Raw genomic sequence first — 24,828 nt, 5'->3', positions numbered from 1 at the left:
GCTCAAGCTTGTTTCAGCATGTACTGCATGAAAGACAGTAAAGGAAGTCGAACAGATGGTAAGTACGGAGGAACAAACATTGATCAGACACACAATAGAAACTATTATAAACATAGGAGGATGTGTAAACTACTTTTTTTTTTATCCAGGATTATTTTTCTTTAAGATCACAAGATGCCCAGCAGCAAACCTAAACCTAATTACTGTTCTAGCTTAAACTACAATGTACTATACTATGCACCAATCCTCTGCATGTCCTTCCTTATTTACTGTTGCCTGGCAGCTCCATAATTAAAATTATCTGTCCAATAGAGCCACTATCCCTCCACTGCACATGTTCAGACCATCTCAACCTCACCTCTCTAGTTTTATCGTCACACTGGTCAACATGGTTGTGGTTCCGATACACTCCTATGATAAACTAGTAACAACACTACAGCAGTGATGAAGGAAGAACAACAGGAATCGTTCTTCCTAAAAATACTGAAAACACTTCCTACACCAACAGGCACTGCTGGCCTACTGCCTCTGAGGGCATTTAAACACAGTGTACTGTACTTGTGTTTGGTATCGCCGCTGCAAAGCAGCTGATCATAAAACTCTACAGCTGTTCTCTACAACAAATCGTAAATCTTCATTCTACTAAAAAAAAAAAAAAGAAGAAAGAAAGTGATGTATTTTCATAAAATGTTTATTCAAAAACATAAACAACAACACCTGTTGGTTATCAGTTGTTAATGTTATGTTAATTAGATTAAATTAGACACTGGTGGTGACTGCTTTTTTTTTTTTTTAAATGTCAAACACATTTATAATAACAAGAATTTCCATTTTAGATCATGTTTTGGATGAAAATAAAGCTTTTGATGAATTATTCCCATCACTTCTCACTTTTATGTGCTTAGTCTACACATACAGATATGTGTATAATAGTGAGATGTATGATATAGTGTTTAGTGATTATAGTGATATAGATGTCAGGGCATTTATTGAATCAACACTTGTGTCTGTTATTACTGTGGGTGACCTTGGTTCTTTGGTTCGGGCTTGTTACCTGCTCAAATGTATACGAGTCACATGTTAAACCATTTATTTATATCTTCCAGGCTTTTAATAGATCCGATGTACTTCAGTAAAATTTCAAATCGCCAAAATTTTTCAAAGTGAATTTTAGGAATCAAGCGCATCTTAACATGGTTACAGACGACAACTCAAAACAAGGACCTACAAGATTGTCTTGGGATTAATGAGTAAGCAAACTACCATGCATCTAAACTAAAAACTTTGTTTAACAACTTATTTTCAGACTTTGCAAGAAAAATTATGGATGTACTCACTTATGCAGAGCAAACATTTCCAATAACCATTCTGAGCTTCTTAGATATTGCCCTGTGCTACACTATTACCGTGTTATAGTTGAACTAAAATTAGCATTGAGCCTAATAGAAACTAAACTCAAGTTAATAACTTTTCTCTGAAAGTACCTGAATCTGTGTGTTACTTTCAGCTGCTCCCTTCTCACAAGGGTTGTGTGTTTGATTTGCTAGTATTATTTTGCATCTCCTGCAAGAAACCAGTGAACCTCCAATTGAATGTGTTAGCAATTAAAATATAGAGCCACTGAAAAGTAATTGAATCTAATTTGGAAAATGTAAAACTGAAAGAAAACAAAAATTATTAAAACCCCCACCAAATACAATATAACAACAATGTTGAAAAACTGGACTTGATTTGACAAAGAATATGTATAAAATACAAAACATAAAACTTATATGAGCTGAACTTCCTGTTCTTCTCTGCTGCTCTGTGGCTGATGCTGACAGTCCAAATATAGAGGCCAGCTCTCTTTCTTCCTCATCATGTTACAGCAGTTTGGAAAGTGTTGTTTTAGCTACAACTTTTGTTTAAAACGTTTGTTAACAAGAGAAAGTCAGTAACAATATGGCAATTATTTGATTTCAAAAACAGGTTAATTTACTTCCTTTTTTCTTTCTAAGTAAAATTAAAATACTTGGCATGTTTTTTTAAATATACAAAAATCATAAAGCAGTCTTCATATTTCAATATATTTATATATTTACTTATATTTTTACTGATATGAACATCATTATTAATATTATATTTTCAGAACATCCAGGAGTCATGTGACATTTTACTGCAGTATTCAAAGAGTTAAGGCTTTTTTCTTGCAGATCCATCGGTTCTGCTCACTACAGCTCACTGACTTAAATCCTTGATTTGTGACAGAGATTGCACACTGACCATCAGTAGGAGACCCTGGGATCCAGGCACTAAGAAAAATCACAGGTTTGATGAAGGGGAATCAATATTGACATAAAATAAGACATAATTAATTTATCCCAAATTTTCAAAAATATTTAAAATGATTTTTGATTCAAGGTGTCTCTTACCTCTTAGTCAGATTCCTTCCATCCACCCACTTCCAGTTCCCATCTTTGACTCTCAGACCAATCCAGTATCCATTGTTTCCTGAACTACCCCAGCTGTTGTCACTGATATAACTCTGAGAATAGAAAGAAAGTTTTCAGAGATATTAAATAGATCACATATCATATCAAAAAATATATAATAAATATTTTTCCTAAAACATTGTGGCACAAATTATTTTTAGATTAGATTTAGAGTCCCGCTGGTTTCTCATTACCTTTTCTGTTTCATTATTCACAACAGCCAAATCTGAAATCTTTCCTATACAGTCATCTTGAGCACCTGTCCAGGTTTTCTGCTCAGAAGCTTTAGGATTATTAATTGCATAGCAGCCTGACTGGAAGGGAAGCCAGCCAGTCTGACAAACAACACACATTCGGTCTGCAAGGATAGAGATCAATTAATAAACATCACTGCATATTTATATTACATTTGGTATTTTTGTACTAATATATTTGGAACATACTGTTATTGGTCTTGGGACAGTAGGCATCAATGCTCCATTGAGCTCGACTAACATTGAGCTCATTCCACGATGTTGTCATGTTTTGTATTTGGTCTGTTAGGTTTTTCTTCTCTGCCTCCAGCTCCTCATTTTTCCCTCTAAGGTTCTGGTTTTCTGCAGTCAGGTTTGTCACATTTTTCTCTAAGACAGTGATGACTTGAGTCAGGTTGTTCATCTGGAGTGTGAGCTTGGTTTGGTTCCTCTTCAAGTCTTCATTGTCTGAGTTGAGTTTGTTGTTGAGTTTTGTCAGGTTACGATTGACAGCGTTTAAAGTTGTTTGGTTTTCTTTCAGTTGGTTCAGCTCAGTTTCATCAATCTCATGAATTGATGTGACATCTGCGAAATTAAAATTAGCTTTCAAAACATGGTAATGATGCACTTTTCATTTTCACATTTTGTTTTTATAATTTTACCACTGCTTAAAGTATTTTCTCTTCTGTTCTAATTAAACTTCTTTTACTAGCTACCCTTTTTTTCTTAGATTTTATGAGAAAATCTTTTAATATGAATAAAACCCACAATTCTATAATTGGTCTAATATTTCCTTAATGGGTAAATGAGATGAAAATTCCCACAATGCAATAGAGGTTCTAATTTTATGAAAATGTTATTAAAAGTATAAAAGTGCATTTTTGTTGGGGATTCTTTTGGTAATGTAGCTGCAGACTGGTTGTTTCAGCAGTCACAGCATAAGGACTGCCCTAATGACTACTGTTATGTTTCTTTGTGTATCACATTAAAACCACTGTATTCAATGTTATTATAGAATATTTACAATGTAAAATTGCATCAACTGCTTTGTTTGGGATCATTTCTTGGTTTGCATATTCTTTTGGGGAATTTGCATCTAAAAAGAAAAAGTTAAAACTGAAAAATCACAAGTATTTTTTAAATGGTCAAAAATATATTAATCAAGAAATTAGTCTTATTTGTTTCCTGAACAAAATGTTGTTAAACATTGTTTAACAACATTTTCTTGTGACCAATATAATTCATCTAAAGTGCTGTTATTTATGTCTAAGACTGAGTTAATGCATGGATGTTTTCATACTTACGATAGACACTGACTGCTATGATGCCCAACACCAAAATTATACAAAGCGTGCCCAAACAACAAGCCAACTGCTGATAGTGGCGACATCTGCTGTTTGATTTCTTGTCAGACAAGAATTCTGCAGGGGCTAAACAGATAGAAATGCAGTTAAGTCCATAAATATTTTGACAGAGACAACTTTTTTTTCTCATTTTAGTTCTGTACATTATCACAGTGAATTTTAAATGAAACAACCCAGATGCAGTTGATGTGCAGACTTCCAGCTTTAATCAGTGGGTTGAACAAAAAGATTGCATAACAATTTGAGTAACTAAAGCATGTGGAGGCAAATTTCTTTTCTCATGTATTAATTTTAACATATCACATTAGTTATAGTAATATCACTTTCTCACTTTACCATAGTAAGAGGACTCCTGTCACCAGTTTGCATGCATGTGGAATGTTAACACAGTGAGGCCATTGTAATGGGAGATGTTAAACAGATAGTGGGACTCCTCCTTATCAGGGATGTATATCCTTAGGTGACGGCCAAGCAGAAAACAAGGTCATAATTCTCTCTGTGAGGGAGAAGGTATAGCCCCCCTGTGAGAGGGGCCAACATGGAAGAGTTTGTGGAATGTTCTTTGTCTGTGTCTCTGTATATAAGATGTAAGGGCGGTGGCCACAATTCAGAGATGGTCCTAGTGTTTCACTGGGATGCTCTCTCCACATTGCAATGGCACTGGGTGTGTTGCAGGTTATTGTTACATTTTCCATAACAAGCATTTTTGACCCAAGTTTAAAAGTAATTGGACAAATTAAATAACTGACATCACCACAACATCACAGCTAACATCGCCACGTGCTGTTTCCTCATTTTAAATGGCCTTTCAGGCCTTTACTGCAGCAGATTTCAGTTGCTGTTTGTTTGTGGGCCTTTCTGTCTCAAGTTTAGTTTTCAACAAGTTAAATGCATGGGTTAAGGTTCAGATGTTTTACTTTTTTCTCAGGATGTAACAAATTGTATATTTTGTTGCTGCTTAAAGTATTTTCTCTTCTGTTCTAATTAAACTTTTTTTGCATACTGCAGCATCTCGGGCCCTCCAAGGTATGGAGGCCTATCTCCCCCCACCACTCCCCCTGCCAGTGGCTGATGCCCTCAGACATTGGTGTATTGGTGGTTCTCGGTGTTCGGGGCTGGGCGCTCAGGTATGCACCAGCTCACTCCCGGTGGCTTCTTGTCGGGGCCTGGTGCCTGTGGCTCGGTCGGGCCACTTCAGGGGGTGGGGTGCTCGGTCACTCTGGCACAGCTTGCTGCCGGCCGAGCTCACGGGCACGTCACTGCAACCCCCTCTGGCTTCTGCTCCCCGGCTGCTGGTGATCCCTCATCTGGGGCTCTCCTCAGCTCTTTCTGGGAGAGTGGCACGGTTGCCCCTCCGTTGGTCTTCCTTGGTCTCTTGTGCTCTGGGGGTCTCTGGATGTCTGGAGCCTGGATCTCCTCCATACCTGCTACGTGCCCTGGAGGACGGGGCTATGGCTCCCCACACCCTCTAGCAGAGGGTTACATGAAGGAACCTTTTGAATACAAGCACGCCCATGCTCACAGGTGTACCCTTTTTTGGCTGCTACCTCAAAGCACACTGTGCGTTGTTGATCTTACGTGCTGCACAATAATATTCAATATTTAGTATTTACTGTTATATACACATAGATTATTGCAATGATGTATATATATATATATATATATATATATATATATATATATATTTATTTTTTTATTTTTTTATTTTATTTTATTTATTTATTTATTTATTTATTTTTTTTTTGCCCCCCCCCCACGCCACTTTTTTTTGTGCCATTTTTCACCGTTCCTCTTCCCCGCTGTTTTTCTTTCCCTCCCTCTCTTTCTTTCTCCCTTTCCTTTCCCCCAGTCATGTCTGTCCCATATGTAACAACTGAAAATAAAATAAATAAACAATAAAAACAAAGGTCAATCAAATGGACCAATATGGCAAGGCCGGGATGGTCCACTTGGTAGAGTGAATCCATTGGGCATCTTTCTTGGCCTTTAGACAACAATTCTGATGGCAAAAGAACCAGGCGGGGAAAAATGAAGAAATGCTTTCATGTTTTTCATTTGACTACTCACCATTTGTGACAGGAGTTTGTTCTGTTGCCTTATTTTCCACCTTTACATTATCATACACTGTTTCTTCCTTTTTAACTGAAAGGTTTAAAAATGAATTAGTAATCACAAGTTATCAAATAACAGGACATTCTAATGCTCATTTCATTATTTGGACTTAATATTACAGTATCTTTAATCCATGTTTTCCCCCCTGTCTTATAACTATTGCCTAAGAGGAAGAAAGGATCAACTGCCTTAAAAACCTTTAAATATGCTTCATTACATTCTTCTGAAATCTTTTTTCATTTTTTGGTCACATTGTAATTTTCGGTGCAGGTTGCTTAAACAGGAAGTGAAAATATTAGTGTGTATCTTCACATCCATTATACTGAAAAGACTACACAAGTACTCTGAGTTTATGAATCTCTTTTTCTTTACGCAGTGCATTTGAAAGGCTTAACTTACCTTCTGATTTTTGTTGTTGGTTAGGTTTAAATACAACTGATGAGTAGTTAACCTCGTCCTCTGCCATCCTTACAGTCTTTCTGTTTGGTTTTTTGTGACTCGTAGACAGAGAAGAGTATTGTATTTGAACCACAGGGCATAAATGAGAGAAGCTGTTTTTTCCCCCCGAGTCTGTTTGTAACACCAACTTCTGCTTTTGGCTTTGAATGTAATTTGCATACATGTCTGGCTGGAAGAACCTCAAACACTTTACAGTGTGATGAAAAGATAATACTATTACTGTGAGCGGTGAATATGTTGTGAACAGATGGCTAGTGTGTACATTAGACTTTAAATGTTAATTTACTATAAACTGTGAAGCAAAATAATTCAATTTATTGTCCCTCAGTGCTGTTTTTTAGGAGTTTTTTTTCCAACTTGGCCCATAGACTATAGGTTTCTATCTGTAGTTTGGCCCAAGGGTTAGGGTCTTTGGCATCAGCCTAATTATGGTTTCTTGTAGATGGTGTAGAGGTGGGACCAAGTCATTGTTTTGCAAGTCTCAAGTAAGTCTCAAGTCTATATCATCAAGTCACGAGTCAAGTCTCAAGTAAAGTCAGGCAAGTCAGAGTCTTAAGTCAAGACAGACTACTTTCAAGTCAAGTCCCAAGTCCTAAACTTTGAATTTCAAGTCCTTTCAAGTCTTTTTTTAAACAATGTTGCAGTTATATGTTAAATGTAAATAACTGACCATGTGTTCTTTTTTAAATCTGTATTTATCTCAACACCTGATGAAACAAGTGAACTTACAAAATATGCACAAACTAATTCTGAAGTTGCACCTTTATAATGTACAGCTCAATTAAACGTTGCTGCAAGAATAGTCTTCCTCTAAATTACAAATTCACAGAATAAACATTCAGTGAAAAATGCAACAGCAGAACTTCCTGTTGAAAAAAAAGTGCTGCAATTTCCTTATTTACAAAACAATGAACCATCGCAGTAAATTTAGTGCAGTGTGCTTAGCTTAGCCTCTCTCTCTCATCTAGTCTGTCACAGGTGTGAACATGTGTGTTTGTATGTGTCCATGTGTGAGTGACAGAGGAAAAAAACCAAAAACATTATATATGTATATATATATATAAATATATATATATGTAAATGAACAATGAACAAGAATGTGCACTTTAAGTTATTTCAGTTAACTATTCTGCACTGCATTTGCAAAAGACCAAATTGGCCAAAAGTCTGTCAGTCATTTGTGCACGATGAGGCCATAGAATGATGCCACCATAGCTGAAAACTCGCTCCACAGGAGCACTACATGCAGGTACTGCCAAAACTCTGGTGGCCACATGAAACAGAGAAGGAAGAGTCTGCATGTTCATTGCCCAGAACAAGGGGACGTTCTGTCCATCAACAATATCCAGGTAGTGACTTAGCTGTAGAGCTGGACTCTTCCCCACATCTTTCTTCTGCCTCTTACAGTAAGCAGCAAAGAGTCCTCCATCTTCACAGTCCTCTTGATGTTTCTCACCAGGAGTCACAGGTTGCTCTGACTTTGCAGCATCTTGCAGAATCAGATCTGGCAAAACAAATTAACAACAGCAAAAGAGCCTTTCTTACAATTTTAGACAAAAAAATACAGAAAAAAATATACACTGTATTCAATCTTTACCTTTAGCTTTTTGTGTCACCTCTGTCTTTATGTCACAACTGCCCAACACATGGTGTTCCACCCACAACAGAGAAAATGCTGGATCCAAAGCAGCTACTTTAAGGTACACTGGATCTGAAAAGGGGGCAGTGATCCCATCTCCTGCTCTAGCCATTCGCACACTGATAAAGAGTCCAAGAAATCTTTTGTTCAAAGATGCTTGGAGACTCCTGACCAGACCACTCAGGAAACAGACTTGAGGCTTCAGTTTCTCAAGGTGGTGATTGAGGGACAGCACGGATGGAACAACAACACTGATCGTGACTATTTTCCCACTTTGTGTCAAATCTGTTGCGTCTCCAAAAGGCTTCAAGATGTCCACCATCTCCTTCAACAGGTTCCACTCTCGTGTTGTGAATAATAACTCCTTGTGCCCAGCCATTTCAAGAACAGCGCAGAGTTTTAGATGTTCACATTGGAGAGCTGCATTTACTTGTCTCAGTGTTAAATTCCATCTTGTGATTACAGCAGCAGGGATCCCTTTCTGTTCACCTTCAAAAACATATTTGAATGTTGTGCTTGTGTGCAGTAGAGAGCTGAGCTTAGATAACTTTGAAAGTGAAGGAGATGCCACTTTGGTCTCTGACAAACCATCTTTCACCACCAGCTGAAGTGTGTGCGTGCAAAACACTGCAGGCACTGTGTCTTTGCCATAGCAGCACCTACTGTTTCCTGATCTTCCAAAGGTTAAATCGTGCCAGAGCTCTGGATCATCAAGATGATCACCGTCATCATCATGTTCCTCAGCTTGCTCAGTGGGGAAGCACACAGTGAATGCTCTCCACATATTGGCAGCATTGTCACTAATAATTTAGTCTTGTTTATCTTTGATGTTGTATTCATCACATATAGCTTCAAATTTCTCACAGATTCTTTCACCAGTGTGTAATCCTTTGCAGTGGTCAAAGGCCAGCAGTTTGGATTTCCGCTGCATCCTCTCTGTCTCTTTCTGTATCCAGTGCACAGTGATACCAAGGAAACCCCTCATCCTTCGGTCTGACTAAATGTCCACAGTGACTGAAACATGATCGGTCTCACTCAACTGAGTTTTTAACATTGAACGTCTCTCAGCAGCGAGGTTCTCTGTTTTTGATGTAATTGTTCTGCAACATACCGGACTGTATTTTCTGTCAACTACTGTCAGAAAGTGCAGAAAATTCTTGTTTTACACAATAGAAAGGGGCAGGTTGCAACCAATAATCAAGTCACTTAAGATCTCAAGATGCCAGCAGCAAACCAAACCTAAACCTAGTGCAGCCCACTTAAAAACCATAAATACCAGCAGCCCACCCAAATCTTAAATCTTCATTCTAATCAAAAGAAAGAAAGTGATGTATTTTCCTGAAAAGTTTATTCAAAAACATAAACAACACAGGCTGTTGGTTATCAGTTGTTAATGTTATCTAGCCATATCACACAAACTTCAATGAAAGAACATTAAATTTAGGTCAGAATAATGAGTAACATCATAAACCAAACACCTGATATTAGCAGTTTTAATTTACTTTTACATAAATAAATAAATGTATATAAATCTATAACTGTACATGCTTGTGAGTTATTTCAAACTGAATTTCTTTTTTTACTGTGGCCCATCTGCAGTACTTTGGAAGCCCACCAGGGGGCCCCGGCCCACACTTTTTGGAATCACTCATCTACCTTAACTGGTTTGGACCCTCGTATGCTTTCAAAAGTGCTTTAATTCCTCTTAGCATTAATTGAATTCACATGTTAACATGTTCAGTTGCTGCTGTTTTGTCAGCTGCAAAAACAAACACTGCAATGGAAGAAAAAAATTTATAAAGCTATAATTCAAGGAATTAGATTAGATTAGATTAAATTTGTCGAGATGAACAGAATAAGTCCAGATGAACAGAATCAACTTTTGGAGAGATTAAATTAGACACTGGAGGTGACTGCTCTTTTTTTCTATAAAAAACATAGTAAATTCACATGCACCTCAATAAACAATATTTTTTCTATGATTTTATGTTTGAAAAGAATTTCCATTATTCCCATCCTATCTCACTTTCTTGAGCCTAGTCTACACATACAGGCATGTGTATGATACAGTGAGAGGTATGATATTGTGTTTGGTTAGATGTGAGGACATTTATTGAATCAATGCTTGTGTCTGTTATTACTGTGGGTGACCTTGGTTCTTTGGTTCTGGGTTGTTACCTGCTCAATTGCAGATGGGTCACATGTTAAACCATTTATTTATAACCTCCAGGCTTTTAATAGATCAGATGTGCTTCGGTAAAACGTCAACTCGTTTTTCAGAATTAATTTTAGGAATCAAGCACATATTAACAAGGTTACAGACGGTAACTGAAAACAAGGACCCGCAAGATTGTCTTGGCATTAAAACTATACAAAAATCATAAATCAGTCTTCACATTTTAATATTCTATTTATAAATTACATTAATATTTTTTATTGATATTAACATCAATATTAATATAGTAGTTTCTGAATATCCAGTAGTCTTCTGAAGAATTTACTTTGCAGCATTCAAACAGACAAAGCTTTCTTCTTGCAGATCCATTGGTTCTTCTCATCACAGCTGACTGATTTAAATCCTTGGTTTTGGAGAGAGATTGCACAGTGACCATCAGAAGGAGATGACTGGTCGATCCAGGAGCTGAGGAAAGTAACAAATTTGCTCAAGGTTGATGGACACTTGTACATTGTAACTAATTTATTCCAAATTTGGCAAATATTTTAATTGTCTCTTACTTATTAGTCAGATTCCTTCCATCCAGCCACTTCCATTTCCCATCTTCAACTCTCAGGCCAATCCAGTATCCTTTGTTTTCATTATATTGCCAACTCTTTTCACGAATAATTTTCTGAAAACAGAGGGAAAATGATCAGAGATATTTAAATACTTTGCTTAAACCGCTGACTGAGTTCAGATCTATTTAACTAAGTTTGTAATAAAGAGTCTCTCTGTGCTGTCATTACCATTTCTTCTTCATTAATTGCAACAGCCAAATCTGAAATCTTTCCTCTGCAGTCTTTTCGAGCTTCTTCCCAGGTTTTCCATTCACCTTGGTCAGCATTATTAGTTGCATAGCAGCTGGAATTTAATTCCCAGCCCTTCTGACAAGCGTTACACTTTCTGTCTGCAAAGATGGAGATCCATTAATAAACATCACTGCATATTGCTGTTAAATTTAGCATTATTGTAGGTAATGTAATTGGAACATACTGTTATTTTCTCGGGGACAGTAGGCATCAATGCTCCACTGAGCTCGACTAACATTGAGCTCGTCCCATGGTGTCGTCATCTGTTGCGTTTGTTCTGTTAGGTTTTTCTTCTCTGCCTCCAGGTCCTTATTCTGAGTCTTCAGCTCCTCATTTTTCCCTTTAAGTTTCTGGTTTTCTGCAGTCAGGTTTGTCACCTCTTTATCTAAGACATTAAAGACTTGAGTCAGGTTGTTCATCTGGAGTGTGAGCTTGGTTTGGTTCCTCTTCAAGTCTTCATTGTCTGAGCTGAGTTGGTTGTTGAGTTTTGTCAGGTTATGATTGACAGCATTTAAAGTTGTTTGGTTTTCTTTCAGTTGGTTCAGCTCAGTTTCATCAATCTCATAAATTAATGTGACATCTGCAAAATTAAAATTTGTTTTTTAGAATATGGTGGATCTCAATTTATTTATTTATTCATTTATTATCATTTTACTACTGTTTAAAGTATTTCCTCTTCTGTTCTAATTAAACGTTTTTAGTTTAGTCTTTTTTAGATTTATTTAAATCTTTTAGTATGAATTAAATCCACTCAGATAATAAAAAGTATAAAATGCATTTTTATTGGGAATTCATTTTTTAAATGCAGAGTCCACAACTACATTGGTTGTGTCACCAGTTACAGCATAAAGACTTCCCCTATGACTGCTGTTGTATTTCCTTGTGTATCACCTCACCTTAAAACCAATTATGTTACTATAGAACATTTCCAATGTCAAATAACAGCTTTGTTTGGGATAATTGTATCTTTAGATACATTTTGAAACATTAAATTGAATTAAATGAAACATAAATTGTAAAATATTGTTTAGCATAATTTTCTGTGAAATTTCTTGCTAACAGATCTGCAAAATCAGAAAGAGAAAGTACCATAAGTGTGACTGATGTATGAATGTTTTCATACTTACGATAGACACTGACTGCTATGATGCCCAATGCCAAAATTATACAAAGCATGCCCAAACAACAAGCCAACTGCTGATAGTGGCGACATCTACGGTTTGATTTCTTGTCGGGCAAGAATTCTGCAGAAGCTAAACAACAGATAGAAATATATAATTTTAGCTTTCTGAATAATTTTAAGTTTTATAAGTTTTATAAGTTTTATTCAAAGTTACAATTTGGTTTTGTTTTGTTTCCTTTTGTCTCACTGTCTCACAGCAGAAAAATACAAATCGCAAAGGTTTTGATGAGGCTATCTTGAAAATTTTCTGTAATTCATATGAGGCAATCAAACTGTTAAAAGCACTTGTTTTTAGACTTTAAAAACACAGAATAGTTAGCTTTTAATAATGCACTTCATAAGCACTTAATGCTAACTCAAAATCTCAAGTTTGTCAGACAAATAGGCTGACACTTCCTCATTCTTTAAGGAGTTGGACTTGATTATCACTTCTTACATATGTAACAACAAGAATCCTAGAATCTCAAAACTACATCTACATAAATCCAAATTGAAGGGAGGTCTGAGTTTACCAATATTCAAACATTATTATTGGGCTTCAAATGTAAAAGTGCTGACCTTCTGGCACCAGACATTCCCATCATTTAATCAGCTTAGGCATTTTGTCCAACTTAACACAACTTTTTTAATGTGCTCCTGAGCCCTCCTTATTCCAAACATCTGATTTCTACAATTGTACATTTGTTTGATGACAGTGTTGAGGCGTGGATTACGAGGATAAGAGACGCTTGGAGGGATGAACTGGGTATAGAAATATTGGAATCAATGTGGGACAAGTGCTTATCCAAAATTAATTCCTTCCCTTTTAACAGCAGACATCAATTAATACAATTTAAAGTTGTCCATCAGCTACACTACTCCAAGGTTCGACTACACAAAATGTATTCTTCAACTTCCCCCATATGTGACAGATGTAAAATATCAGATAGAATACTGGCTCATGCTTTATGGCATTGTCCCTCATTGACTAATTTCTGGTCAAGATTATTTGATTGGTACTCTAAAGCTTCCGGAATCTTCGTCTTGCAGTTTTTGGTTGCATACATTCCAGAACTATTCCTGCAACTACGCGGGTACCAGTCGATCTTGGAATGATGGTTGCGAAAAGACTTATCCTAAAGGAATGGAAGTCTGATGTTCCTCCCTCCTTCAATGTCTGGCTCAATTACATGCTATCAGTCATACAAATGGAAAATATTCGATACCTACAAACTTCTGCAGTAAATGTTTTCTCAAAATCCTGGACTCTGTTTTTTAATTACCTTGGGAAAGCCCTGGTTATATGAACATGTGTCATGGCACTGTGGTTTCTCTGTTTGTTACAAATGCATGATATTTGATTTACTCTGGATACTGGTAGTTTTTATTATTACTGTGCTATTTCTTGTCTTCTTGCCCTGCCTTAGCACCTGAGCTGTATTTATTTGTTTGTTGATGGGGTTTTCTATATTGAAAAATTAAAATAAAACATTGCAAAAGAAATGTTTTCAGTTGCATGGGTTTTCATTTGACTACTCACCATTTGTGACAGGAGTTTGTTCTGTTGCCTTATTTTGCACCTTTACTTCATCATACACTGTTTCTTCCTTTTTAACTGAAAGGTTTAAAAATGAATTAGTAATCACAAGTTATCAAATAACAGGACATTCTAATGCTTATTTCATTATTTGGACTTAACATTACAGTATCTTTAATCCATGTTTTCCCCCTGTCTTATAACTATTGCCTAAGAGGAAGAAAGGATCAACTGCCTTAAAAACCTCTAAATATGCTTCATTACATTCTTCTGAAATCTTTTTTCTTTTTTTGGTCACATTGTAATCTTTGGTGGAGGTTGCTTAAATGGGAAGTGAAAATATTAGTGTGTGGCTTCACATCCATTATACTGAAAATATTACATAAATACCCTGAGTTGATTAATCTCTTTTTCTTTCGCTTTTTCTTTCTTTTCAAATGGACCAATATGGCAAGGCCGGGATGGTCCACTTGGTAGAGTGAATCCATTGGGCATCTTTCTTGGCCTTTAGACAACAATTCTGATGGCAAAAGAACCAGGCGGGGAAAAATGAAGAAATGCTTTCATGTTTTTCATTTGACTACTCACCATTTGTGACAGGAGTTTGTTCTGTTGCCTTATTTTGCACCTTTACTTCATCATACACTGTTTCTTCCCTTTTAACTGAAAGGTTTAAAAATGAATTAGTAATCACAAGTTATCAAATAACAGGACATTCTAATGCTTATTTCATTATTTGGACTTAACATTACAGTATCTTTAATCCATGTTTTCCCCCCTGTCTTATAACTATTGCCTAAGAGGAAGAAAGGATCAACTGCCTTAAAAACCTTTAAATATGCTTCATTACATTCTTCTGAAATCTTTTTTCATTTTTTGGTCACATTGTATTCTTCGGTGCAGGTTGCTTAAACAGGAAGTGAAAATAATAGTGTGTGTCTTCACATCCATTATACTGAAAAGACTACACAAGTACTCTGAGTTTATGAATCTCTTTTTCTTTACGCTGTGCATTTGAAAGGCTTAACTTACCTTCTGATCTTTGTTGTTGGTTAGGTTTAAATACAACTGATGCGTAGTTAACCTCGTCCTCTGCCATCCTTACAGTCTTTCTGTTTGGTTTTTTGTGACTCGTAGACGGAGAAGAGTATTGTATTTGAACCACAGGGCATACATGAGAGAAGTTGTTTTTTCCTGAGTTATGTTAAGTCCGTTTGTAACACCAACTTCTGCTTTTGGCTTTAAATGTAATTTGCATACATGTCTGGCTGGAAGAACCTCAAACACTTTACAGTGTGATGAAAAGATAATACTATTACTGTGAGCGGTGAATATGTTGTTAACAGATACCTAATGTGTACCTTAGACATTAAATTTTGATTTTATATAAACTGTGAAGCAAAACAATTCAATTTATCGTCCCTCTGTGCTGTTATTAGTAGGTTTATTTCCAACTTGGCCCATAGACTATATGTTTCTTCCTGTGGTTCGGCCCAAGAAATTTTTTTCTGGCATCGGCCTAATTATGATTTCTTGTAGATGGTGACAGGCTCTCACTATTTTGTAGCTGTAGAAGTTCATAGTTACCAAACCAAAGCTTGATTCAACTTTTGCTAACACACACATTTTATCTTTGATCTTCCTTGTTCCATAATAAGGTTATGGATTTCATAAGCTCATATTATTTTTGCATTATCAGGGTTAACGATTCATATACGTCACTGTGAATTTAGTCAGATTTATTTAAAGAAAAATGTGTATTAACTGTTGGTTAGGGTTTTCAAGATCACTTGTTTCAGTCTGCTTAATACTGTGAAGTCTAAACTAAAAACGTATTGACACTGAGTCCTTTAAAGGTTTAAATTCCTAATAAAGTGGGATACAGAGGAGAGGGAAGTATGGAAGGTTCCATGGCTCAGCTCAAATTCAGCTAGAAAAAAGTGCCAGTGGTGAAAGAGTTAATTTTATAAATTAGATCACTGCTTCTCTCTCTGCCCTTTCACTGCTATATCCACCCCTGCTACTCCAACCCTCTATCTCATTTCATATCTGCTTTCCTTCATCCCACTTAGTCACTCCATCCATCTTCCTCTCCTCTCCCCTCCCCTCCTCTCCCTTTCCAGCCTTGAGTCTCCTCCCTCTCCACCCCCCTCCCCTTTTGTCCATGTGCCCGGCCCCTTCATTAAGCCTCGTATGAAAGGAAACCCTCTTGCAGACAGTCACATTTCAGGGGTCTCCCAGAAGCCTCACTCTCACGCTGTCTCAGGCCTGGATACAGGGATATAGGTAGTTGCCAATTTCTAATCAGCATACCTTTGAGTGAGGCTTCAGTTTTTCATATCTCTTATTTTTAACACTGACATGGAGCTCCACAGTTTACAAAGGACCACCCACACCAACCACCTGGGTGAGGAGAAGCAGCAAATGCTGAACCTAAATCGACGACTCGGGACCTACCTGAACCGAGTTAAACTCCTAGAGGAGGAAAACATGCTGCTTGCAAAGGAGATACAAGCTATGAGACACAATAATCAAGGTGCTTTGACACGCAGAAGAGGCCTGGAGGAAGAGTTGCGGCAGGCAAGACTGGAAGTAGATGCAGTCTGGAGAGATAGGGTCCTCACAGAGCTGGAAGTTGGCAAGTTGACTGAGGAACTTCAAGCGCTGGACTTGTGGAGACAGAGGGAGGCTGAAGAAAAAGTGAAGGCCAAGACAAAGCTGGAGCAAAGCAGGAAGGAGTTGGAGGAGGAACAGAGGGCACAGATTTGGCTTAGAGAGAAGGTCAACCAGCTGGAGCATGAGATGAGACTCCTGATCCAAACACATGGGGAGGATGTAGCCCACCTGGAAGCCACACTGACCCATTCTAGAGCTACATTATCTTACACATTTTCTCAAAAGGGCAACCATACACCGAATCTCCTTCAGCTGGGGCATGAATACTCTCAGAGTGCCACCAGAGCATGGCAGGAGGCAGCAGAGGCTTATCAGGACCAGCTGACTCGGTTAGAGGAGTCACTTAACCAGGCCAGGAGCCGTTTGACCCAAGTGGGTCAGGAGAAACGTGAGAGCCAGCTGAAGCTCCAAGCCCTGGAGAAGGAGATCATCTCAGCTCAGGAAATCAGACAGCATCTGGAGAAAACTGTTGCCCAGCAGACAGACAAATACAGCCAAGAGATGCAGCAGCTCCAGGTGAGTGAAACAATCCATACATGTTGGGATGCAACAGTTATTACAACAGTTGCAATAGTTGAATGTACATGATATTCAATCCAATTATTACCCTTTGAAACTGAAAATTGTTCCGCATATTCACACATTAGGCAACTTCTGACTGGTTGGAAAAGAATGCCAACAAAATCATTGGGTGTTGGTTGTGAAATATGCAATAAGTCATTGTGGTTAATGTCACAGTCTAAGATAACAAATGGACAAACCACAGTGGAATTTGAACATGTGACTCGTGACAGCTGGACAAAATAGAGTCTGTGGATATCTACTGTCACTACATTTGACTAGCCATGTCCTAAGAGATCAAATACTCAGTAAAAAGAACAAGAATACTAGATACATTTTATTTGAATATAGATTTTCCTGGAAATATTCAAGGCCTCCAGCAAAATACGCAAGAAGCTCCACTAAAGGCTTTTGGAAGCATTTATGAGTCCTCTCCCCCCCAAGGGATTTTGCTCCCTTGGCATCCACATTTTATATGCTGATGAAATGAACACATTTGGTTATGAAAGCAACTGGGGGCTACGTATTTGTAGGCTGGGGTTGATGGGATTAGTTCTGGGTCACAGTTAGGTCTGAGGGGTGAAGCACCTACACTAAATACTTTTTATGGCATTTCTTTTTCTCTCACTGAGGTCCCAGATCACTAGAAGGCAGTTATATTGCTTGTAACAGTGTGTAAATCTAAAAGCACGCTAGTGTGATAAGTAAAACAGGTTGAATAACTTAGATGCAGTAATAATAAAAGCCTGTAAACAACCCACCACATATAACAAGCAAAAGAACAAGGAGATTTATTCCTGCTTAATATAGCACAACACTGAATTCTTTTCCAATGCTTTTTTTTAACCTCTTCCTTTTCCTCTTCTGCTTCCTGTTTTGGCAGGAGCACTTGGAGTCCTTAGAGGTGGAGAAGCATGAGCTTGGTCAACAGATCAATCATATCATAATGGAGAACCGAGGCCTGACGCAGCTGAAAATGTCTCTAGGTCTCGAAGTAGCAACATACAGGTACACTGAACTGCCTGTTGCACTGTCAATTCTAAAGCACCTTTAACACTTATTTTTCTACCCGATAGTAGAAGTAGAAGCTAAAGTGTACTTTACCTTAGAATTTTTTTTACTATTTTTTTCATGAGTGTGTAATGTATCAAAAAAAATGGGTTACTTTGCACATGGAGTATCTTTCAAAGTGAAATAAAGTTTGTCTTGTGTGCTTCAGTAACAGAATATAAGATTAGTGGTTACAAAATTATCATATTTATCTCTGTCAAATTTATTGTGAGTCATTATTTCATCAGCAGTACTACCTGATTTCGCAATGCCACTATTGCATGAGGTTCACACAGTTTGCAGAAGGTCTTCTGTTTTATTTATTAATAAAGAGACTGTCTAATGCTGTGTCTGCCAGCCCCCCTTCCTTCTGTATTATCTGTGGCTGAAGATGCTTCATGCTCTTTGTGATTTAAAATGAAACATTAGACTGATCTGCATACGTTTTCTATTTAAAGAAGTCGGCCTGTGCATTGACTTAGACGTCCCGTATCCAGGTTGCTGTTATATAGCATCAGTGCTTTACAGTGCAATGTAAAAACAATATTGCTTCACCAGGTAGGGTGATCTGAAACACTGAGCTGCTTGATGTCAGACAGTTGGGGCTGCACCTTGCAGTTGATTTTGACTTGCTTAGAGGCAAGTGCAGCTTCATGTGTTTTTGATAGGTGTTCGAAGAATCTCACTAAATGGCTAAATTATCATATTTCCAAAATCAGTTTTCAGAAAGAGTCTTTGTCTGTAAATTGGTTATTAATGCACAAAACAATCAGTGTTTTTGCTTTCCTGCAAAACTCTAAGAATGAACCAAACTGACGTGGAAAAAATATGATTTAAAGATTTACTTAAATAGGTTTTGAATTGCAAACTGACTCAAACTCCACATGCATACAGCTTAGCTATTAGCTCAGTTTACCATGTAAACGATGAGTTGCATGATTAATTTAACCCACTTAGAAGCTCAGTAACAGGGTATATGTTGTCTCTTCCAGTAGTTAGAGAAACTGACAAAGGAAAAGATGCCCACGGAGGGAGCAGCCTGTCTGGAAGGTCATTTCTTTGAAGCAGCAGCCTCTGTTGCCTTGAACTGAGTAACTTATCCATTATGAAGCTCTATAGCCCACATCCCCACCCCACCCTCAAAATATTGACCCTCACCCTTTAGTGAGAAGCTACCAATTTCTCAGCTATGGGAGTCTAGAATTACAGCGTAGGGGAGCAGATGGAGACAGGACATTACTAGAGGACAAATCTGAATGTCATTTATACCATGTTCAATTGGGATTCTATGCCAAAAAGAAGAAATTATTTTGTAATAGAGCTAATTATTTAAGTATGTGTTGGAATGGAAACAACAGTGGTTCAAACATGAGAATGGAAACAGTTGTATTAGTGCTGCATGAGCTGCTTGTAAAATCTGCTGTCATCGTATGTGTGTTCATGAGAGTCCCCCCTGTTGTTGTGTATGTGAGGAGGTTTGTGGACTGCAGATGGCTCCTCAATGGCACTGCCTTTCCTTCATTACCATAACAACAGACCTCAGTCTTTTCTTTCTGCTTGAGAACAGCTAGAGTCTCCCTTCGCTCCTCTTCCCACCCACAGCTCAATGTGCAGCATCATGTTTGCATCCTCCAAATCTTATCCTGGAACCTCAGGACGTAATTGTGTCTTGTTGTCCATCTCCACAGAGCTTTGCTGGATGGTGAAAGCCTGAGGGGAGACGTGTCTGTGTTAAATCAGCCAAGAAACATTTCCATCACAGGTAATTAAAGTAAACTGTATTAACACATCCGCAGCATCATCACCACTGATTTTACCTCTGGCTTGTTTAGAACCACAGCATGTCACATTAATCCTCTTGCTTTTGTCCACTCTTCTTACTACTTTAAAACTCATCATTTTTCTCTAAGTATAGCTGAAATTATTCTAAGTAAAGGCTCCTCAGAGAGGGAGACATGTTTGATTCAGTTGTAATCGCGTCAGTCTCACTGGAGACTGGTGCTGGTGGGGGGGGGGGGTGACTTGACTAAAAGGGCTGAGCTGAGGTAGGCACTTTGGGTCTTGTAATGCAAGCCAGCTATGACAGTCCCCAAAGGTTATTGAGCCATATGGCTTTGCTTTCCAGTAACTTAGACAGCAGAGAAAGGAAACTGCGATCAATATCTCCCCATTAGTGTCCAAACCCGGTTGACAACACACAATACACATACTCAATACACATTTAAAAACGCATTGTAGATGCCAGTTTTCCTCAGAAAAGTACACACACTGACTAATGTTTTGTGGAGATACCTCAGCATGTAGAAAAACTGTCAGGATTAAAGGATTAGGTTAGTAACATTTAAATGACACGTGTTGAAATGATTGTTGTACATCATTATTATTACAGTAGCTAAGGTCATTGTGTATTCATGAGCTGCGCTCTTGTCTTCCACAGATGCAGTTTTCAGTTCTCAAGGGGTTAAAAAGAATTACCAGACTCAGCTGTCTGCTAGCCGCAAAACCACTTCTCTCTCATCAATTCGCAGCATAGCAGAACCAACAGTAATGTCTACCACTCTATTTTTAAGTAGAAAACCTGTAACGTCAAATGAAACACCAAAGACTTCAGAGGAATGTCCTGATGCAAGAAAGGCAGAAACATGGGAAACCCCTTATCCAAAAATAATGCAGGATGGAGCTGTTGAAAATTTCAGACCACAGGAAGTTTGTGAAAAAGTCACGTATGCTGAGCCTTTGTCGCCTCCTAATGAGCCAGAAACGAATGCTAAAGCACCATCAGGGGACGAGGAAGCAGACTGGAACGATGTTGATGTTAAATGCTCTGATGAAAGGCCAATTGTTGAGTCAGTTGTCAGTTGTCAGGTTGAATCTACCCTCAGCACTGAGCAATCCTTTAATGATGAAGTTGGCCGTCACCAGTTTACAGCACCCAGCTATACACCATATCATGCAAATTTGAAAGAAGAGCCCAGCAGTTTCCCAGATGAGTCTGATGAGGATGTAGCTTTGTTAGGGGAAGCTGAAGAGCAATATAAGCAACAGGATCCACTTGATGCATGTGTAAGGGAAGTGTGTACAGGCAAAGATACAGGGCATATTCAAGAAGAGAGTTCAGATTCTGAAACAGAGGCAGTGCTTGAACCGACACCCGAATCCAGGCCTTGCAGCCCAGAATCTCAATGCGTTTTTAACCAAGCTGTTGATAAAAATTTAGATGAAAATGTTACAAATGATGTCGATCCAACTGAAATAAAACAAGAAATAAGTTGTTCTATGATAGAGACAAACCAAATGGATGTCGAAGATAAATTATACCCTGATGGAGAAGAGATGGATACATGGGATAGTGTAATAGAGAGGAAGACTGATGTAAAGAAAGACGATTGCAATACAAATGATGAAGTAAAAGGACAACATGCTGAACCAGAGGAGGACATATCAGCAAGAGAACAAGTGAATGAGCAGAAAGGAAGCATTATGCAGGATTTTGCTACAGTTGTACAGCAAGGCAACATTATGACTTCTTCCCTGATTGACAAGCAAGCAGATGACCAAGAGCATGCTGCATTAGAGCAAGAACTCGTTCCACTTCCTGATAATGAAGGAGATGATGATGATGAAGACTCTCAAAATGTTTCCATGTCTTGGAAGACTGAGGTGGAGGGTGACAGTTATGCTCAGGATAACACTCTGGCTGATACTCGTCCTCTGATCCGATACAAAAGCGATGAGACTGATGCCAACACTCAGGCGTCACACATGGATGAGAGTGAGTCCAGTGAAGGTGAGCAGGAAAAAAAGATCGGAGAGACAGGAACTGGAACGTGGAGTGAAAGCAAGGCAAAGAAATTTGGAACAATGGAAGATCTGTGTGAAGAAGTTGAGGGAGAAACAATGGATGATGAATATAATCTGAGTTACACTCATATCAAAGATGGGGATGATGATGACGGTACAACTGTAAGTGAGCGCGTTATCCAGGTGAATGATAAAGAAAGTGCAGAAGAAGGGATCAGAGATGGCCGTGAGGGACATTCAGATGAAGAAACTGAAGAACTAACAGAACACATGGTACCTGCAAATGTAGCCTATGACGAAGAGTTGGAAACGGACAAACTTGTGGAGCAGGAATTAGAAAATCTGTGCACAGACAGCTATAGTGCTCACTTTGCGCAGCAGCAAGACGGCGACCAACTGCTATACACGAATGACGAGTCTGACCGTGAGATAACAGAGGAAGAAGAGGACATGTCTTACTGTGAGACTGGAACAAAGGTGAACCATGAACTTGTATCTTCCACTACAATTATAGATCAAACTTCTGAAAACCCAAGTGTCAGTGATTTGGCGGATATGACGCATCACATAGACACTGTGGATGTAGAGGACATCCACTATGAAGATCAAGAAGTGAAAGATACCCCAGAGAAAAGAGAAGAAGAGGGTGGGCCTAATGTGTCCATGGTGACGCATGCTGATATAGCAGAAGATCAGTCTGGATTTAGCAAATTTATGAGCAGTCCTGAGATGGAAGAAATCAACAACTCAGTGGATCCAAATTCTGTGTTACTCGTGACAACAGATGAGGAAAATGTGCAGGATATGGCAGCTCAGGATGAGGTAAAAGATGCTTTCCCTCTTGAAGTTATCGGTCAGTCTCAAGAACAAGATGAGAGTGATAAAGATTGCCAGGAGCTTCCTGAAGCTGAATGGGAAGTTCTAGGAGACCCAAGAGAGGATTCTGAAGCCAGGGATGAGATTGAATATGATGATAAATGTCAAAAAGTGCCAGAAACCACAAACGAGGGTGATGTTATACACCAGGAGGAGCCCCTTGAGATTCCCAATGAAAGTACAGCTGATGAAAATGGTATTTTTAAGGCAAATGATCCAGCAAACAATGGGCTCAATGGTCTCTTTTCCTCTGGCATAAAGAGTGACTTCTGGGTGTCCTCTTTAGAGAGCGGTGCCACCGGTGAACCAGCTGATGCCTGCAATGAAGCAGCTGAGCAAACTAATGAGAATCTGGGATTTGTTGACAACCTAGTCTGGGAGATTACAAAAAACCAGAATGCCTTTAACGGCAAGTCCAGGGTGGATATTGAGTCAGCGCTCACTACTAAGAGCGAGCACGAACAAATGGATAAACAAGTAAAGCAGGTGTTGGGTAGAAATGTTAGCGAGGGGGAGTTGGTTCATTCTGAGGAGTCTGAAGCTGAAGCTGAATTGTGGTCATCTGGAGAGGAACCAGCATAAAATTGTGTGAAGTTTTAGATGTAGTGTTAGTCAAAAGTGTGTTTTCTTTAAAACCAAAGTTGTGCCTTGGTGCGCTCCTTAGTGACGCTAACCACCAATGTGCCAATTCTGTCTACAAACATACTGAGCATTTGCTGTGTTTCACGTTTTCCTCATTCCTAATTGTTTAAAGGTTTCAGTCAATTAGTGTGCATGCTGTGGAAAAAGATTGGGGGCTTTTGCATGAGGGAACGGCACGATGAAAGAACAAAGAATGTCATTTGAAAGTCAAAGCATTTATTGATTGTTTGCTAATCTGATTGTACTGACTAGTGGGAATCAATAATAGCAGAAGGGTAGAATTACTTGTCGAGCTACTATTCAAAGAAACGACAGGCAGCTAGTGTTTCTGTTAGTGAGTTATTTCATTTAACTAGACCAGAGTTGACTTGGTGCATGTTTTACACATGTAAAATGAATAACTGGTGGTAAAATGGCATAAATCAGTTTAGATAAGCAGATAGTTGTGTTTGTATTTGGCTGATCTCAAAGAATAAAGGTTTTTCCATTCATGAAAATATATAATGCACTACGGTACAGTTCCAGTTCCAAAATAAACAATAGCTTCTAGACATTCTGTCTTTTTGTCTTTTTGAACTTATTTGCTTGCACAGTGCCCCTCATCCATGCATTTAATTCCACATTACAATGACATTTTTTACTGGTGTAAATATACTCCTACTTATCACTAGTAAAGGTTAAAGCTAAACTGAAATATTTTAATGGTCAAGTTTGTTTTTGGTAAACATTATTAACATCTTATTAGCCTTTTACAAAAACATATCAGTTAGCACCTGAATTTATTAACTTTTTACACATTTTTAAAGAACCTTCCTGCAGGCTAGAATCCAACATAAGAAAATTAAGCTTTTAATAACAAATAAATGACCAGTAGATTTTATTTGGGTTTAAATCAGATCAAACAAAAAGCTGTTTGATGTGAATGAGACAAGCCTCTCAAAAGTGCTGAACTTTTCCTTTAGAGTACAGCTGTATTCTTAAGAGAAGGTCAAGAAAAGCAGCTGCTTGCCACCTTCCAGCAACATCCATCTCCATTTCCTTTGGGGTTTGCATAGAAGAAGGGAGTAAAGCTCGTATGTGCCTGGACTTGGCAACAGCCCAGTTTTCACTGACCTCGAAGCAGGCGAGACAACAAAGCACCACCGAGGGTCTCCGCAAGCATGCAGCCATCCCATGAGGCGACCAGGGGAAAAGTACGAAAGAGAACAATGTATGACC

General features: G+C 38.3%; 3 protein-coding genes across 3 annotated transcripts; 1 reads left to right on the top strand and 2 right to left on the bottom strand.

Annotated features, from left to right (window-relative positions):
• Window positions 1-1,496: 1,496 nt before the first annotated feature.
• LOC106675287 (uncharacterized) lies at window positions 1,497-6,713 on the bottom strand. The gene is made up of 7 exons (XM_014409471.3): window positions 6,580-6,713; window positions 6,136-6,210; window positions 4,009-4,134; window positions 2,915-3,289; window positions 2,666-2,829; window positions 2,412-2,524; window positions 1,497-2,291 (listed from the first exon to the last, which is right to left on the bottom strand). The coding sequence occupies exons 1-7, from the start codon at window positions 6,644-6,646 to the stop codon at window positions 2,165-2,167; spliced, it is 1,047 nt and encodes a 348-aa protein (XP_014264957.3). The 5' UTR covers window positions 6,647-6,713; the 3' UTR covers window positions 1,497-2,164.
• Window positions 6,714-10,669: 3,956 nt separating this feature from the next.
• LOC101480025 (uncharacterized) lies at window positions 10,670-15,304 on the bottom strand. The gene is made up of 8 exons (XM_024804264.2): window positions 15,037-15,304; window positions 14,593-14,667; window positions 14,008-14,082; window positions 12,433-12,558; window positions 11,490-11,885; window positions 11,243-11,403; window positions 11,015-11,127; window positions 10,670-10,919 (listed from the first exon to the last, which is right to left on the bottom strand). Exons 1-8 carry the CDS (start codon window positions 15,101-15,103, stop codon window positions 10,790-10,792), a joined length of 1,143 nt encoding a protein of 380 aa, XP_024660032.2. The 5' UTR covers window positions 15,104-15,304; the 3' UTR covers window positions 10,670-10,789.
• Window positions 15,305-16,186: 882 nt separating this feature from the next.
• On the top strand, window positions 16,187-24,157 carry nes (nestin). Its single transcript, XM_004560123.3, has 4 exons — window positions 16,187-17,196; window positions 18,125-18,249; window positions 19,980-20,053; window positions 20,729-24,157. Exons 1-4 carry the CDS (start codon window positions 16,366-16,368, stop codon window positions 23,548-23,550), a joined length of 3,852 nt encoding a protein of 1,283 aa, XP_004560180.3. The 5' UTR covers window positions 16,187-16,365; the 3' UTR covers window positions 23,551-24,157.
• Window positions 24,158-24,828: the final 671 nt, after the last annotated feature.

This window comes from Maylandia zebra, linkage group LG11, assembly GCF_041146795.1.
Source record: "Maylandia zebra isolate NMK-2024a linkage group LG11, Mzebra_GT3a, whole genome shotgun sequence".
Lineage (NCBI taxonomy): Eukaryota > Metazoa > Chordata > Actinopteri > Cichliformes > Cichlidae > Maylandia > Maylandia zebra.
This window is presented reverse-complemented; position numbering and strand designations above follow the sequence as displayed.

Coding starts and splice junctions, on each gene's coding strand:
- LOC106675287 (XM_014409471.3), bottom strand. CDS start 6,646: ATGGCAGAGGACGAGGTTAACTACTCATCAGTTGTATTTAAACCTAAC. Junction 6,211..6,579: donor CCAACAACAAAAATCAGAAG/GTAAGTTAAGCC, acceptor TAAACCTTTCAG/TTAAAAAGGAAGAAACAGTG. Junction 2,292..2,411: donor GGAAGGAATCTGACTAAGAG/GTAAGAGACACC, acceptor GATTTTTCTTAG/TGCCTGGATCCCAGGGTCTC.
- LOC101480025 (XM_024804264.2), bottom strand. CDS start 15,103: ATGGCAGAGGACGAGGTTAACTACGCATCAGTTGTATTTAAACCTAAC. Junction 11,404..11,489: donor CTGTCCCCGAGAAAATAACA/GTATGTTCCAAT, acceptor CCATCTTTGCAG/ACAGAAAGTGTAACGCTTGT. Junction 10,920..11,014: donor GGAAGGAATCTGACTAATAA/GTAAGAGACAAT, acceptor TACTTTCCTCAG/CTCCTGGATCGACCAGTCAT.
- nes (XM_004560123.3), top strand. CDS start 16,366: ATGGAGCTCCACAGTTTACAAAGGACCACCCACACCAACCACCTGGGT. Junction 17,197..18,124: donor AAGAGATGCAGCAGCTCCAG/GTGAGTGAAACA, acceptor CTGTTTTGGCAG/GAGCACTTGGAGTCCTTAGA. Junction 18,250..19,979: donor CTCGAAGTAGCAACATACAG/GTACACTGAACT, acceptor CCATCTCCACAG/AGCTTTGCTGGATGGTGAAA.